At 42.1% G+C, this 17,115-nt stretch overlaps 1 protein-coding gene across 1 annotated transcript in view; it reads left to right on the forward strand.

Moving 5' to 3' along the window:
* The first annotated feature begins 1,881 nt into the window (after window positions 1–1,881).
* LOC126470810 (uncharacterized) overlaps window positions 1,882–17,115 on the forward strand; it is a 202,590-nt gene continuing 187,356 nt past the window's right edge. Inside the window, exon 1 of the mRNA XM_050098821.1 lies at window positions 1,882–2,186. Within this exon, the coding sequence (XP_049954778.1) occupies window positions 1,882–2,186 (305 nt within the window). The remainder of the gene's footprint in view (window positions 2,187–17,115) is intronic.

Raw genomic sequence — 17,115 nt, forward strand, 5'->3', positions numbered from 1 at the left:
ATGGAATGGTGGAGAGCCCAGACATCAGTATGTGTCCACACTGATAAGTGGCACTGCTACGCCTACGTCAACGTTGAACTCAGCTTTGTTGGCTTTGGATGTCCGGCGTAATGATTCATTGGCCCGGAGTTGTATGGGTTCTGTTTTAAAATAGATTCATGCTGTTAACTGACGTGTTGTATTTAGGCGTTGCTGCTCAACGGCCCATTCAGATGACAGCCACATGTCTTCTCTTGCTGCAAGCAGGAAATACTGTGTTCTGATGTAGGAAGTATGGACGCCTAAGCTTGTTATAACAGACTGTGGCCGACTTTCGTCACGTCGCACTACTTTGCTTACCCTGAACTTGGTCTGGTTTCAACGCCGAGAAGAAATGGCACTTTGCTGAAGTCATATCTGCTGATTGGGGTCAACGGCATCTACGTACTACTTATTGTGACTACCTATCGACATAGGAGTGATTTTGTTCCAACAGCATTTTGCTTGGATCATTTTAGTGGTCATGGTCATGTGGCAGCTCATGTGTGAAGTTCTTGACTTTCTTTAAGCACTGTACTCGCATTCGGGAGAACGACGGTTCAAACACGCGTCCGACCATCCTGATTTAGGTTTTCCGTGATTTTGCTAAATCGCTTCAGGCAAATGTCGCGTCGGTTCCTTTGAAATGATACGGCCGACTTCCTTTCCCATTCTTCCCCAATCCGATGGGACCGATGACCTCGCTGTTTGGTCCCCTCCCCCGAATCAACCAACCAACTTTCTTTAAACTAGTCTTACACAACAATATTCTCGATTATTCGGAATGTATATTATCTGTCAAGTAACGTGATTCTGGATGTTGGTTTTGAGAGCGCGCCCATTACATGTAACCGTTAATCTTCTCATAATTGTCATTATATTGGGTGATTTTACAGAAAGGGGCCAACTGCAGGCAACGATCCCTGAGAGTACAAAGAGCAAGAAAGGTCACGTGGACTTATGGCCGGAAATGCGTTCCAATATACATACACCCACTTGAAGGTGCAGACAGAAGATCTTTGACAGTGACCTCGGTATCAGCACCACGCAGGTATCGCGCCAGCATGCAGTAAGCCAGGCGACCGTGTGGAAAATCCCCTACGACAATTGCCACTTTCCGTGTCACTTACAACTCGTGCAGGCCTTATTACCTATGAATTTACATCCGCGGCGACTATTTTATCGCACAGGACACCGCGATTTCGCGATCTCCGTCATCCATCCTGTTCAGTCGCGAGGCTACCTTTACGAGGAGCGGTGTCGCCAGTTTTCACAAAACCCACCTGTGGGCTACAGAGAATCTTCACGGTGTGGTGGTAGCGAGCCGTTAGCACCGATTAGCCTCAATGTATGGGCGACGATTATTGGCGACGGCCTCGTGGGACCAGCAGCCCTTCCACAAGGCTTCACGGGCGAGGCATATCTGCACTTCCTGCTGGTGAGCCTGTCTCCCCTGGTGGAAGACGTGACTTTGGTGGTACGAAGGCTAGTGTGGCTACTTCATCGTGGTACTCCAGCTCACTGCCCTCTTCAGTGTGGAGCTAAACAATAGAACAGACACAGCATTCCCAGTTGCATGATGTTTTCTATTGTGTGCTTGCAATTAATGAAATCTGCCCTGTCAAAGATCTTTCATCTCCACCTTCATGTGGGTGTATCTCCCTTGGTAGGCATTTCCGGCCGTACGTCGCTTGTAGAATTCTTGCTCTCCTTATTCTCTCGGGTATTGTTTCCTGCAGTTTACCCCCATTTAGCAAAATTACCCTGTATATAGAATTTATTCTGGCTCTTCTCTCTCATTGAACTAAAAAAATGAATGAAATTATAGACTTAAACATTCCAGGACTACATTGGGGTACAGTGATGGGAGTAAATTGGCTGCTAGCCAACTGCAAGAAAAGATCGAAGTGTGGTCAGCGTCAGTTGTGTGTGGCAGGAGTGTCGGGCGTGGAGTGCGCCATCTCGCACGAGCTGTGCCTGACGCCGCAGGACGTGGGCGCGCTGCTGCGCTGGCGCCGCCTCGTGGCCTCTGCCGCCGGCGCAGCCTTTCGGCCTGTCTTCCCCAGGCCCGACGCGTCGCCCTCGCTCCACAGCCTCGTGCACGCCGTCCACACCCACATGCTGCGGGACCCGGACAACCACTTCCGAGTCGCCAATCAGCAGCTCAGGTAATGTAGCGTACGGTCTCTGAAAGCATCGCCGCCAGGGCTGTTCGCTTGTGTTAATTTCACTAATACCCGACAAGCAGCATGACGCTACTCTTTTGTTAGGTAATTTTGTTTATAGTGACATTATCTTAGATAGGGCCGCGTGGAGTGGCCGTACGGTTTGAGGCGCCATATCACGGATTGCGCGGCCGCTCCCACCTGAGATTCGAGTCCTCCCTCGGGCGTATGTGTGTTGTTCTTAGCATGCGTTAGTTTAAGTTAGTTTAAGCAGTGTGTAGGGACCGATGACGTCAGCAGTTTTGTCCCTTAGGAATTCACAGGCCGCGCGGGATTAGCCGAGCGGTCTCAGGCGCTGCAGTCATAGACTGTGCGGCTGGTCCCGGCGGAGGTTCGAGTCCTCACTCGGGCATGGATATGTGTGTTGTCCTTAGGATAATTTAGGTTAAGTAGTGTGTAAGCTTAGGGACTGATGACCTTAGCAATCAAGTCCTATAAGATTTCACATACATTTGAACATTTTAGGAATTCACACACATTTGAAAATTTTTTTAAACAGGTATATCATAAGACAGAAACAATAATCGAAATTCAATTTCCTTATAAAAGTATTTTTATGCAAATATGTTTCAGAAATTATGGTATCACATTGGAAGATGGCTGTAAGTGAATGAAACGTGATACAGAAACTCTGTAGTTGCACAGGGCACTTATACAGGACAATGAAAATAGTACTTAATAGAGCCAGGCTTTGGACGCAATTAAACCATGTACAGGGCATGAAAATACGAAATCCACAAGAAATATGCCTAACTTGCTGGAATGTGGTCCGACATTACGAGCCTCGTACTGGGCCTGTAATCATATTTATTTATTGTTCAGCGAATTCAGACTTTACAAGGTATAGCCATTATAATCTTAAGCTAAGAAAAGCAATTTTAATTGCTGTTTCCTCGCCCCTCTGTCTCCCACTGTCCTCTACCTGATGAAGCCTGCGAAATTCTTCAGTCGGACGACCTTCCTTGTGGTCTTCGTCTTTCTCTGGGAATCCCGCTATTTCTTTGTGCGATAATTCCTGGTCATTTTCTTTCTAGAGCCTTTAACTTAACCACAGCATCCAAAAGTCCTATTATAGCTCTTACGTCTTCACTTCTATCACGATCTTTTTCAGCAAGAGTTAACAGCTACCTTTCCAGAGTTCCTGAGGGGATCGAAGTTTTCTAGTGGAAAAAAAACCTCGTTTAAAATCCAGCCTTCACATCCATATGTTCGTACGGTAAGAAGACGCTGTTCGAATACAAGCTTTTTTAATATTGCTGGTATATGAGATTAAGACGGTTGCGTTTCTACCACAACCCTTCCATTCTAGCTTGGGGTGGAAAATATCACTTCTTAAGTCTTCTTGGATATCAATTAACTGTCTCAAATAAACATATTATTTAATTTTTTTTAGAAATTTGTTGTTAAGTATTGTTCGTCTTGCAATTACACACCTGTATATAATATTTGTCTTGGACAGATTTAACTTAAGGTCCACTTCTTCGCAATTATCTGATAAATCCTTTACAGAGTTTGGTTTGTTAATTGTTTTTTAAGTTCCGCCTTACGCAAAACACAATTTATTTCTTTTTATCCACCCAGACATATTTTCACACCTGTGCGCTACCTTCTTTGGATCAAATATATTTCTGTAAAATATAACACGAAGTTCATGATCCTTACCTACATATTTTAGATCTAAAATTTGTAACATGTGCATTTTTTGGTATGTTGCGACTACTCACCTGAAAATTACATAGTTTGTGAAAATGAATTTTGACAGATCGACTTTTCTCGTTTTGACACCATGTCATCACCAAAGTAGTGATGAAGAAACTGTGTGCATTTGTGAAATACTTTTTTAAGTGTAGTGGTTATGTATGCTATTCTACTTGCATATTCCGCCCTGTAGTGAATGTCTGGTGGATATGTTTTTCTGTTGCTATTGTATACACTGTTTTGTCACCGTTTTTTGATATCATTTAACTCTCACGTTTAGTTCACACGTATTTTCCACAAAACGTAATGCGAGCAGGCACTTATGTCCCCAAACTCATTGAGAGGTCTGTATTACTGTCACTGTCGCTTGTCCATCGTTTGGCACATGTTTAGTGTGGCTCTAATTCTGTATGTTTCGTGCGAACTATTGTCGTGTGTCTGCTTGTGTGTGTGTGTGTGTGTGTGTGTGTGTGTGTGTGTGTGTAAAATGAGAGAGGGAGAGACCGGGAGCTGGATAGAGGGGGCCAGGGTGGAAGGGATTGATGTTTGTGGATATTTGGTGGTGTTTGGTTACTATGTTTCATGTGGGGAAGTGTCTTTGTCTAGTTCAATGAGTGTTCCACTATGCTGTATTTTCATTCAGGGCTTTCTGTCGCTATATCATTTCTTCTCGTTGGCAGTCGTTCTCCTCTATTGCAATTTTTCAATAAAAACTATTGTTTTTACTGAGGATCTGAAGACCAGTCTTAAAGTTATTCTATAAAATTTCGGGAGAACTGTCGGATATCTGTAACTTTCTGGTACGATATTTCAGCGCAGTTTCTCTTGGCCATCTCCAGGTGAATACTGACGAGCAATACACCAAGCTCCCTACTTAAGGGCCCACCGGCACGTGCGTGGTGTCCTAGTTGGCACTGCACATGCACTGCTTGAGTGGAGTAATTCTGTGCGCTACTCTGCGCGCCCTCCGCGGCGAGAGTTCGTCTCTTCGATATCAAAACGATTGGCTTCTCACGGTAAGATCGCAGGACGACGCCGATTACGCAGAGCACGAAGTTCTTCTACATTCGGGTCCATTGCAGGATTTAACTGAAAACGGCTGTATTGATTTATAAGGGATTCAGACAGTCGAATTCCCGTTGATTCATTGCTGATTAAGCTCCAGAAGCTTGACGTATGGGCCACAATTTTTGTTTCATTGCATTTCATGACCAGTGGAAGTACAGTGTTCAACGATAGCAGACGTATTTCCTGGGAGAAGGCGAGTATGCCGCTGATGTTCTGTTATGCGATCCTGCAAAGTGGCGTCGTTTGCCCCATGTAAGGTTCACCGCATTCACAGGGAATCCTGTAAACACCTGCTTTGCGCATCTCTAAGTCGTCTTTAATAGATCCCTAAAGCACTGATATTTTGGAAGGAGTCAAAAGATTACTTATGTCTTCTTAATAGTCTGCCTATTTTAGTTGAAACGTTTGCAATATATGGTAGACGAGCAGTCAATTTGAAGGCCTTATCCTCTTCCTTTTTCTGTCGTTTTTACGTCTGCAGCGCTCTCTGTACTTGTTGAGAGGCATATTCGTTGTTCAGAAACACAGTTTGCAGGTGTTTCAGTTCCATTTGCAGTATAGGCATCTGAGCCGCGCGGGGCAGCCGCGCGGTCTAAACTTACCACCACCAAATCTAGGCACCTGAGATGGTATACGCTCGGTGTATCATGGTCTTTGGAATGCCCATCGTTTGAACATATTGGCGGTGGCTAGTAGATTGTAAACAAAGGTCAGTATGCGTGGCCTTTAAAAATACTGAATGCCCAATTGTGCTGTCGCTTTTGTGTCATACCAAGACGTCTAAAAACGGTAAGAAACCATCTTTCTACACCTCCATACCAAACTTTATTTTTTCATATATGCAGTTCAGGTGTTGAAGGAGCTTTTGGAGACTCATTACCAACCACAGAGAACTAGGAATACAAAGAACACGACATGATACATACCAACATACTGCAACAAAAGCGTCCATAGGGCGAGGAACGTTTTGAAGAAATAAGAACTACAAATATCATTCTGCACAAGCAGCACAGTAAAGAGAATATTTAAATACCAAGAACCCCTCCACAAAAACTCCAAAGCAGGAATGAATCAGTTAACCTATAGTTCACGCAAATCTGTTTACAATACGCTGATATTTTAAAACGAGGTGTTCCGATCACCTCAGCACACATTCCAATTTTGCAGTTCATCTCACACAAGATAACCATCACCGAAATAACATTGAGACTGATCTTAACATCCTCAGAGATAGTAACAGTCTCCATCCAAAATTCATAATAGATGAGAACTACCACACACAAAAAACGAATGACACAAGGTAAGAAAGTCTTCAATGGAAATGAAGCACTGTGCGACAAAAAATTGTTTGACTCACTCACTCACTCACTCTCTCTCTCTCTCTCTCTCTCTCTCTCTCTCTCTCTCTCTCTCTCTCACACACACACACACACACACACACAGAAAATTAAGTAAGCAGACATACCACGATAGTTCTTGCGAAACACTGAAAGTCAGCGCCTCAGTAAACACACGCCAAACAATGAACAAGTGAGCGTCGATAATAACATCTCTCAAAGAACATGGAGACGTAAGCGCCTGCTTTAATCATAGTTTATGGAAAATATGCATTAAGTAAGGTTAGAGTGAAATTATAGAAAAAAACCGTGGGAGGACAGTGTAGCCGACAGGAATAGAAACATATATCCACCAGAGATACACAACAGGACGGAAAATGTAAGTACAGTAACATACATAATCACTACCCACGAAAATATATTTAAAAATGTGCAGAATTTCTTATTGACTATTTGGCAGTTTACGAAGTGTCGATGCGCAGTGGTATACACCTGGGAAAGTGACCTTGTGATGACGTGGTGGTGGCCAGTTGAAGTGGTTACGGAAAAAATTTTTGGTAAGTTCCTATAGAACCAAACTGCTGAGATCAGCACTTCCTAGGCTTACACACTACTTAATCTAACTTAAACTAACATACACTAAGAACAACACACACACCCATGCCCGAGGGAGGATTCGAACCTCTGACGGGGGGAGCAGCGCGAACTGTGGCAGTTCGCCCTCGTCCACGCGGCTACCCCGCGCGACAGGTTTACGGAAATCTATGGTATACAGCGCCGGTGTAGAACAAAAAAATTACACCAGATGGCGAGCAGCAACTACTTATGATTCGGTAGCGACGATTCCGAAGCTGTTTCTATGGCAAATTTTCAGAGATATTTCGCCGGATATTCGGCGATTCTCATTTCTTGCGTTCTTTGGGTTTTGTTCCAGGAGGACCAACGTTGCCCTCTACCAAGTAACATGCCATCTGAATCCCAGAACTGTTATTAGTTTTGAAAAGTATGGTGTCGCACTGTTTCGGAGATTCGAATACATCCCAGGACGGTGTTGATCTACGCAATCCTGCAAGTAATTGAATTTCAGAGTGACGTATTTTGGACCTGTTGCAAGCTGGATAGTCTTCCCAAAAAATTTGCCAACACGTTCAACAGCAGAGGTGCTATGTATCCCAGTGTATATTGACGATAAAAGGAAGTTGCATATTATCACCATTCTGGTTGATGGAGTGCAAGCCATCACAAGTTTCCTAAATCGCTCCCATGTCGATGATTACTGCAGCTGCCTTTTTGCGGAGTAAATTACTGTGTGGGACACCTAATACCAAGTGTTATCAAACGAAACTGGTGGTTAAGCCCTAAAGTTCTCTACATTCTATCTAGCAGTAATATGTATGATACAAGTGTCTCTGTGGCAAAAAGATCCATAACATTTTTGGTTCGCAGAGATCTTAACAACCGGGTACTCTACCCTTGAATTTTTTTCAATAATGGGATATACCTCTCAGTCTTACAGCCAGTGAATGACGTTTTAAATACAGGTTTCATTTGCAGTATTACTAGATCAAACCGTCAGGGTGCAGATGAGAGATGTATATCCCGATCTTCGCACACTTTGCGCTTATATGCTGTACTGAAGCGTGAGGTAACACGTCAAGTGCAAGTGCCTAGTGCGGGTTGCCAGATTGCATGTGCAGATGAGAGTTGTCTGTCCCGATCTTCGCAAACTTTGCCCTTATATGCTGTATTGAAGCGTGAGGTAACACGTCAAGTGCAAGTGCTAGTGCGGGTTGCCAGAATGCCACGGGAAAATACATTAAGTCACAAGCCACCCATCCATTTTTGTTGTAATCATCAAGTGACAAGTAACGCTATCTTTCAACGATGTCGTCATACCCCTCACCTCTCCAACCAATCCCAGTGTAGTATTTTTGTGGCCATAAAAATGAAATAGCCAATCACAACCAGCGGCCATTAAAATGAGGCACCCAATCACAATTATAAATGCACTCTACCAAAACTACAGTTAGCTAGTTTTGGTACAGTACATAAATGACGTAGTAAATGGTAGGATTACCGCTAGTATTGGTAGCACTGGTCGGGAAAGAAACATAAAAGGATGTGTAAGAGAGGAACTGTAAGCCGACAACTTCACCCCGTTTTTTGTTTGTTTTTTCGTATCTTTCACATACAATTAGGGGCTTTACACCGTTCATTGTTAGTCCATTGTGTACTTTATGTACTCACAAAGAATAAATTGCATTTTACGAGTAATAAAATGAGCTGCTCGAGTAATTTCTGCGCAAAGCAATTACTTTTGATGTAAGTACAGTTTATATGCACAAACATAAAAATGCCTGTATAATTATTGCTGTTATAATGTATTCAACAGAACGTTCTTCATTATGATCAAAGTCAAGAGTTTCCTGTTATTATTGATAAGTGCGAACGTTGTTTCAAACTAACAGAAATATGTTTTATATAAGCTCGATGAAGCGTTGAAGTTATGTTAAGTAATGCGGGTACGACCTTAACTGACCAGTACAACTAGGAAAACTGCCCTTATATTCGTTTACTTGTGATGGTCTATGGTATCATACGGTAGTCTTACAACTCTGATCACAATGCATTTGTCAAATTACTTAATCTTCACTTGAATTGTGTAAAAATGGCGCCATGTTCAAATAATAGTGCCAATACTATAGTAATTCCAAAATAATTAAATAATCTTCACTTTACTTAGGCGCCATGTTAAAAAGTAAAATATATCGAATACAGTATTTCTGCAATAAAACTTACATAAGCCTTGCCTTAATTGTCGCTATGTTAAAAAAGTACTCACAACACTACAGTGTTTAAAAAAATGATTAAGATTCACCTCAAGTGCGTAAACTAGGTCCATTCATCTCTCTCTCTCTCTCTCTCTCTCTCTCTCTGGATACACTGAAGCCATAGTTAAGAAAAGTATTGCCAATACTAAAAGAAGAAAAGAAATGTAGATATCACGTGAGTACCTTACTATATTGAAATTTCGTGAGATGTCATGTTTCATAAGCTACTACAGAGACCATATGTAAGATGTAATCTGTCTTTACAAAACGTAGTCATCGAAGCTGTGACAGCTTTCTTATGAAGAATATCTTGTGATTGTGCTTGCAACAGTTACCTAATCCGTAACGTCGGAAGCGCCATGAGGTTTTTTGGGGATGAAGATATCTGTTCGAAGGTAGCAAACGCCAGAAGACTGTAGAAAATACAGAAACACCGGCATAGAATCGACGATTAGTGTTTGAATCTAAATAAACGTTACTTAATACATATAAATCAGTGAATGTGTCAACAACATTACTGAATATACACAACTGTTGTACTCCCACCGAAGTAAAAATGTTATCAGAAAAGTTATTAGCCAGTGTTTCACAGGCGACCTAACAATTTGCGTTCGATATATGAAATGAACATGGCCTAAAAGTTTGAAGAGTACACTCAAGAGAATTTCGCTTGTCTTTACACAAGCTGAGATGTTGAAATGTTATAGGATAAGACAAAAGCGTCACATCTAGTTTTCGGTGCTGAACTGCATTGTCAATAAATTTTGCTGCGGCAATATTGTGAATTGGATTTCTGGTATGTCAAAGTGAATGCACCCCGAACATGAATTTGGAGCCGTGACGTGAAGCAGATTTACGATTTATCACACTTCGTTACGTTTGTCAGGGACAAAATCGTACTACCCATTTTTTAAATTCTTTTTTAATCTTCGTTCACAGGCACAACAAATACTCATTCTCAACATCATAGGTAGTAGCATTACAGTTTTCTTTCGTATCTAGTTTTAAATATGTACTACGGCTTGGAGATCTGTCTAATCCGGAGGATATTACTCTCATTGTCATATATAAATCGTATCTGTTATTTAAAATGGCTCGAAATGTGTATACATTCAATGGATTGACTGGCAACACACTCCCAAATTTATCCAATCAGCGCTTTTATTGCAGATATATGGGCATGCATCACCTATGTTAGCCTTCCAGTATTAACGCTTTGTAACAACTCGTCTCGATATTTGTCTACGTGCAAAGCTCCTCTTATTAGTTTGTCATCAACAATTAGATCTGTGTGGTACTCGTATGTGTGAAAGGTAAATTTATTCCTTTGATATATTTTCATCACTGCATTCAACAATAAATAAATGTGTAAAAATAAATACACGTAATTTTAAAGCTTAGACATTAGCATAAAAATGTGAACAAACAGCATTGTAAAAAGTCATGTAACAATTGTCGTTCGATGTTGGCGGCATTCACAGTAGACAAGTTTCTGCGAGAAATGTTCCTTAGTGCATGATCACAGCAGCACCACTACATATGTTATATTTATGTGATTTCATTACTTATTTCGTCAAAAGTAGTAAAACGATCTGAATTTTGTGTAAATTACAGTCATGTTCAAAAGTGCCCTCAACCTGTAAACTGATACTCATTGACCTCCCCCCCCCCCCTCCCCATCGCCCCAAAATACTATCAAACATGCGTTCGGGGCAACTGCACTCATTCACTGCACATACACGCTATCAGCTAATGGTGCTAAAATACAGTTTCAGAAACCAGAAGATGACCCCCTCCCCCCGTTGCTGAGACCCACAGTAGCTGACACCACCAGTAAGTGACTCCCCAGGAGCTGTAAGCCTCCAAATTCGGTTTTCTTCACATACAGCAGTAAAAAACCGATGGCAGAGGAACGGATCTGAGCAGAACAGAGTGAATCTGAATGTAACAGAACAGAGCAGAACAGAACTGAACGGAATGAGACTGGGATGGATCAGAGCTGAACAGATCCGAATTTCACTCAAAAATGGAAGGGAACAAATCGGAATGGAATGGATTGAAATGGAGTGGAATGGAATTGATTGGAGTGGAATGGAATGGAATGGAATAGAATGGAATGGATTGGAATGGAATGGAACGGAGTCGGAATGAAATGGAACAGAAAAAAATTTAAACAGAATGGATCTAAATTTCCGAATTGAATTATGCATCATGTTCAAAAATATCCGACTGATCTGTGTTTTCAGCATCTTGTACAAAAGTAGCCAAACGATCTGAATTTCAGCTCATGTTCAAAGGTATTCAAACGACCTGAATTTGGCGTATACTAGCGTCATGTTCTAAATTATCCAAATGATCAGAGTTTGTGTAAATTGGTCTCATGTTCAGTGGTAGCTAAACAATCTGAATTTTCAATAAATTTTTGTCATGTTTCAAAGTATCCAAATAATATGATGGATATTTTAATAACAGTACAATATTTATCATAATCAGAAATCATACTGCTTATGTTACGGATGTCGGTTAACGATACAACGGGTGAAATAATGCTTGATGTTTCTAAAAGCCACTTTGAAAGGTATAGAAAATGACCATAGGTAGCTCAAAATTCTTCTGAATGCCTTTGAATTAGCTTGGTGTAACATGACACTTATGTTAATACCTTTGGGCAAGTATCGACAAGTCTGAATTTGTTGACCACGCATCCTGTTTATTCTGACAGCATTTTACGCAGTTTAAATACTGCAGTATGAGAAATATTTTTTCGAACATATCGCCATTTTTAAGCAGTTCGAGAGAATCTAACGGAACTCGATACAGACGTTGTGATTGGCGGTCTCATTTTATTGGCCTCTATAATACTCAGTTGTGATTGCTTGGAGAGGTGTGTGGAGGGAGGAAAAGCAGGAAAGGGATGGCCATGATGATGTCATTGAAGACGGCATAGCGTGTTACATAATGATGGTGATGATGATGATATCATAGATACGAGGAACACTGCTTGTGACGTCATGTGTTTGCCTCAGTCATGTTGATAACTCGCACGAATACTTTCACTTTACGTCAGTGGTGTTGCAAAGTTCAGCACCGCTTTTAAGTGCGAAGTGAACCAGACCTGCATAGATACAGTATTCGCATGATTTAAATTTGTGGCGTTCTATGAACGTCTTAGTTTTTCCACTACTTCTGAGATAATCAGTTGTGTTAACTGGGACATGCTTGCGGGTGCTGTATAAGAGTATTACAGAATATTTCATGGTTTGCGATGCGGTAGTTCACCGATGGCAATTAGAAAACCGGAGATGAGCATCAGTACCCAAAGAACCTCTGGTATTTTAATGCTTCTACGGTTATGGCTTGCCCCCCACACTAAGCACACGCCATATCTTCCTCCTGTATTGTGAGCAGATGGTTATTGAATATAGGTTTCTGATGATGGAATTACTGTAAATATTGCAATTTTCCTGGACAGACACTTAATTCTGATAACAGCATATTAGTGTTCTGTTTTATCTCCTCCATTTCGGTAATTTACCTTTCCATGGCGTATGTGTGTGATTGGAACATGTAGTAAAGACAACTTCCAGTTGTGCCCTATGTGGTGCTTCAGTGAATTCATGTGTCACTAGCCTATATTATCCTCCATTCGTTAGAGTGCAAAAGTACATACATTTTCTTGCCAACTGTCCCAGTACGCTCGTCTGATGTTCAGCTTTTATTCTTGAGACTCTTCATGCAGATTATTGTACATTATTATTACAAAGTTCATCCACTGAGATTAAACTGTCATGCCACTGATCATCCCTGAATAAGCCTTAATATCGTGAAGATATTGAACCTTAATAAAACAATATTTCTTCTTTTATTGCCGAACTGAATCTCGACACTCGCAACGTGTTGCGACAACTGTTGATTACGGTTTTTAACAGATTGTGAACTGTTAGGGGTTATGATCCCTTCAATATGGTAGCGTGACCAGCAGACTTTCACCTAGTACACTAGCTCACGTATTCAACTTTGCTAAGTGTGTGCTTCTGCAGATATACATTGCATAGCCACAGCGTCACAGCTTATTGTAATACTGTAGTTACTAGAGTGGTTTACGTTGCATTCAGGTGAGGAATCCTAATTCCTCCGAGTACCTGGTATCTTGCGACCATCGATCGTTATTATACACGAGGGTCGTTCAATAAGTAATGCCACACTTTTTTAAGCCATAAATATACATACACAAATGTCCTTGTTGGTGCTTCAGGTTTGATGTTTGTTCTGTACGCCGGCGAAGTCTCGAACCGTTCTGGCAGATCGCAGAGCCATAGTACAGCGTCAAAATGGCGTCAACATACAACTCACTTACAAGCAGCGTGCTGTTATTGAATTCTTGCGTGCTGAAAAAGAAACCGTGGTGAAAATCCATAAACCTTTGTGTGTAGTGTATGGCGATGCTGTAGTTGATAGGAGTACAGTTTGGCGATGGATAAAGAAAGTTGCACCCTCAGGAAATGCAGAAACAGAGCTCCATGGCCAGCCACGCTCGGAACGGCCTATCACAGCCACTGCTCCAGACACGCTGAATCGTGCGAATGTCATTATTCGTACCGACCGGCGCATAACAACTCGACAATTGGGTCTACAGTTGTGGGTCAGCATTGTAAGTGCGTCTGCAATGATCGAGACTCTCCGATATTCAAAGAGGTACTCAGGATGGGTTCCACGAATGCTCAAAGCGCACCACAAGGTTCGAAGGAAACCCATTTCATCTGAATTGTAGGATCGTTTTGAGACCGATTGAGAGCCCTTTCTGTCAAGGATCGTTACGGGGAAAGAAAGTTGGTTGGACCACTTTGCGCCGGAAAACAAAAAGGCACTCCATAGAGTGTCACCCTCCTCATTTGCCACTAAAGAAGAAATTCAAGACAAACCCCTCTGCCGGAGAAATCATGGTGACAGTCTTCTGGGATTGTGATGGCGCCATTCTTATGGATGTGATGCCAAGAGGGTCAACCGTCAATTCAGAGGCATACGTGAAGACTGAATAAACTCGAGAACCGTTTCCGACAAGAATCTAGCAGAAATCTTGCTCCAACACGATAATGCAAGCCCACACACTTCTGAGAACCCGGGAACACATCGCCAAATTGGGTTGGACATCATTGCCTCATACACCCTACAGTCCAGACCTGGCACCCTGGGACTTCCATCTCTTTGGGCTGCTTAAAGATTCTCTACGGGGAAACATTTTTAAGATGAGAGTGTCAGCCATGCAGTGAAAGCATGGCTACGCCTATAGGACAAGAGCTTTTACCAGCAGGGAATACATGCTCTTCCACAACGTTGGCGTACGGCCATTGAACGTGATGGAAACTACGTAGAAAAGTAGGAAGTCGACAAGACATGTTGATGTATATTGTCACCAAATTCTGACACTTGACAGTAAATACGTTCTCAGAAAAAAATGTAGGGCATTACGTATTGAACGACACTCGTATGTTATAAACACTGTTTCAAAGACATTCAAACCGTTACATGAAACTATAGCTTCTACGTGAGTGAAGATAGAAACTTCAGGTGAACTGTCACTTATGCATAGTAGTAGGAATGCAGTAGCGACTTTCGGTCAAATCTGCACACAGGCCATTACTTAGACTGTGATAAATAGAGACCAAGACAAGGATGCGGCGACAAGAGAAGTGGTTGGATGCTTCATCAACATCAGAAGAATCCAAACAGCTTCATTAGCATTCACAGATCCAACACAGCTTCGTCAGATTTCACAAAAGCAACACAGTTTCGTCAGCGCACGCTCATACACACACACACACACACACACACACACACACACACACACATACAACACACACACTTATTCTCCCAATCAAAGCATGGTATTTTACCACCATAAAAGATGAAACAGCCAATGAGTATGTACCTCACAACCGCCACCTTGATCTCGAAATGCGTTCTCTGTAATGTGTACAAAAGTTCGATCCCTGACCGGTGGATGAATTCTCGATCTTTGCGCCAAAAGTAAAACTGCACTTTAAATAAACCAAAAATTGTCTGTGTTCTAAAACACGCAAAAATTTGTTCTATAGTAGTACGAAACACAGGTGGCTCACTTATTGGCGCTACTGGTATAAGTTAAGGTGTACTTGACGCCAAAACATAACTGTGCCTCGATCTTTGTACCCACTTGCTGCATAGCATAATGGACCCTCAAATGAAGTACCACGATGTTATTTACACGTCTCACACACACACAAACACATCGTTACTCATAAACTGAGGTGACAAAAGTCATGGGATACCTACTAATATCGTGTCGGACCTCCTTTTTCCCGGTGTAGTGCAGCAACTCGACATAGCATGGACACACATGGACACAATAAGTGGTTGGAAGTCCCTTGCAGACATATTGAGCCGTGATGACTCTATAGCCGTTCATAATTACGAAAGTGTTGCCGGTGCAGGATTTTGTGTACAAACTTACCTCTCTACTATTTCCCATGACTGTTCGATGGGATTCATATCGGGTGATCTGCGGGGCCAAATCGTTCGCTCGAAGTGACCAGAAAGTTCTTCAAACCAAACGTGAAGAACTGTGCACCGGTGACGTGGCCCATTATCATCCATAAGAATTTCATCGGTGTTTCACAACATCAAATTCATGAATGACTGCAAATGCAAATGGTCTCCAGTAGCCGAACAAAACAATTTCCAATCAATTATCGATTGAGCTGGACCAGAGAGGACGCTGTCCAATCCATTTAATCACAGCCATTATGGAGCCACCAGCAGCTTGCACAGTGCCTTGTTAACGACTTGGCTCTATGGATTCATCTGCACCATATTCGAGCCCTGTCATTAGCTCTTACTAACAGAAATTGGGACTCATCTGACTACGCCACGGTTTTCCCGTTTTCTATCGTCCAAACAATATGGGCACGAGCCCAGGAGAGGCGCTGCAGGCGATCTCGTGTTGTTAGCGGAAGCACTCGCGTCGGTCGTCTGCTGCCATAGCCTATTAACGCCGCATTTCACCACACTGTCCTAACGGATACGTTCGACGTACGACCCACATTGACTGCTTAGGTTATTTCACGCAGTGTTGCTTGTCTGCTAACAATGACAACCCTACACAAACGCCGCTGATGTCGGTCGTTAAGTGAAGGCCCGTCGGCCACTGCGTTGTCTGTGGTGAGACGTAATGTCTAAAATTTGTTACTGTCCATATATTCTTGACACTGTAGCTATCGTAATATTGAATTCCCTAACGATTTCCGAAATCGAATGTCCCATGCGTCTAACACCAACTACCATTCTGTGTTCAAAGTCGGTTAATTTCCATCGTGCGGCTATAATAACGGCGGAAACCTTTCCATATGAATCACTTGAGCACAAATGGCAATTCCGCCAATGCACTGCCCTTTTATATTTTGTGTACGTGATACTACCGCCAACTGTATATGTGCATTTCGCTTTCTCATGACTCTTGACATCTCAGTGTAATCTTCAAGACCGATTACATAGAAGCAATTTCAGTCAGCAGTTGAAAGGCTTGCTGCACTGCTACAAGTTTGAGGAGTAGTACTACCTATGACAAGTTTCTACACAGAGTTCAAGATCTGTGCCACACGCGGAAGTTCGATCTCTAAACCTTAAGTTTACCATTGTAGCGAACGAATATTTGTTAAATGTAATTATTCCGTTAGTTATAAGCTCTGCTAATAGCTTTTGCGTTGCTATGTGCAAGATGTTGAGCCCACCACATTTAGCGAAATTTTTAAGCACATCCAGACTGGGACAGAGATTTACAAGCAGATTTTTCATTTATCCTCTAATATAATAAAGGTCCGCAAATCCATCATTTTCTGCTAATGCTGCTACGTATGGCCACTTTCTATTGTTATTTGCTGTAAATGCCGATATCTCGTATTC

This window comes from Schistocerca serialis, chromosome 3, assembly GCF_023864345.2.
Source record: "Schistocerca serialis cubense isolate TAMUIC-IGC-003099 chromosome 3, iqSchSeri2.2, whole genome shotgun sequence".
Lineage (NCBI taxonomy): Eukaryota > Metazoa > Arthropoda > Insecta > Orthoptera > Acrididae > Schistocerca > Schistocerca serialis.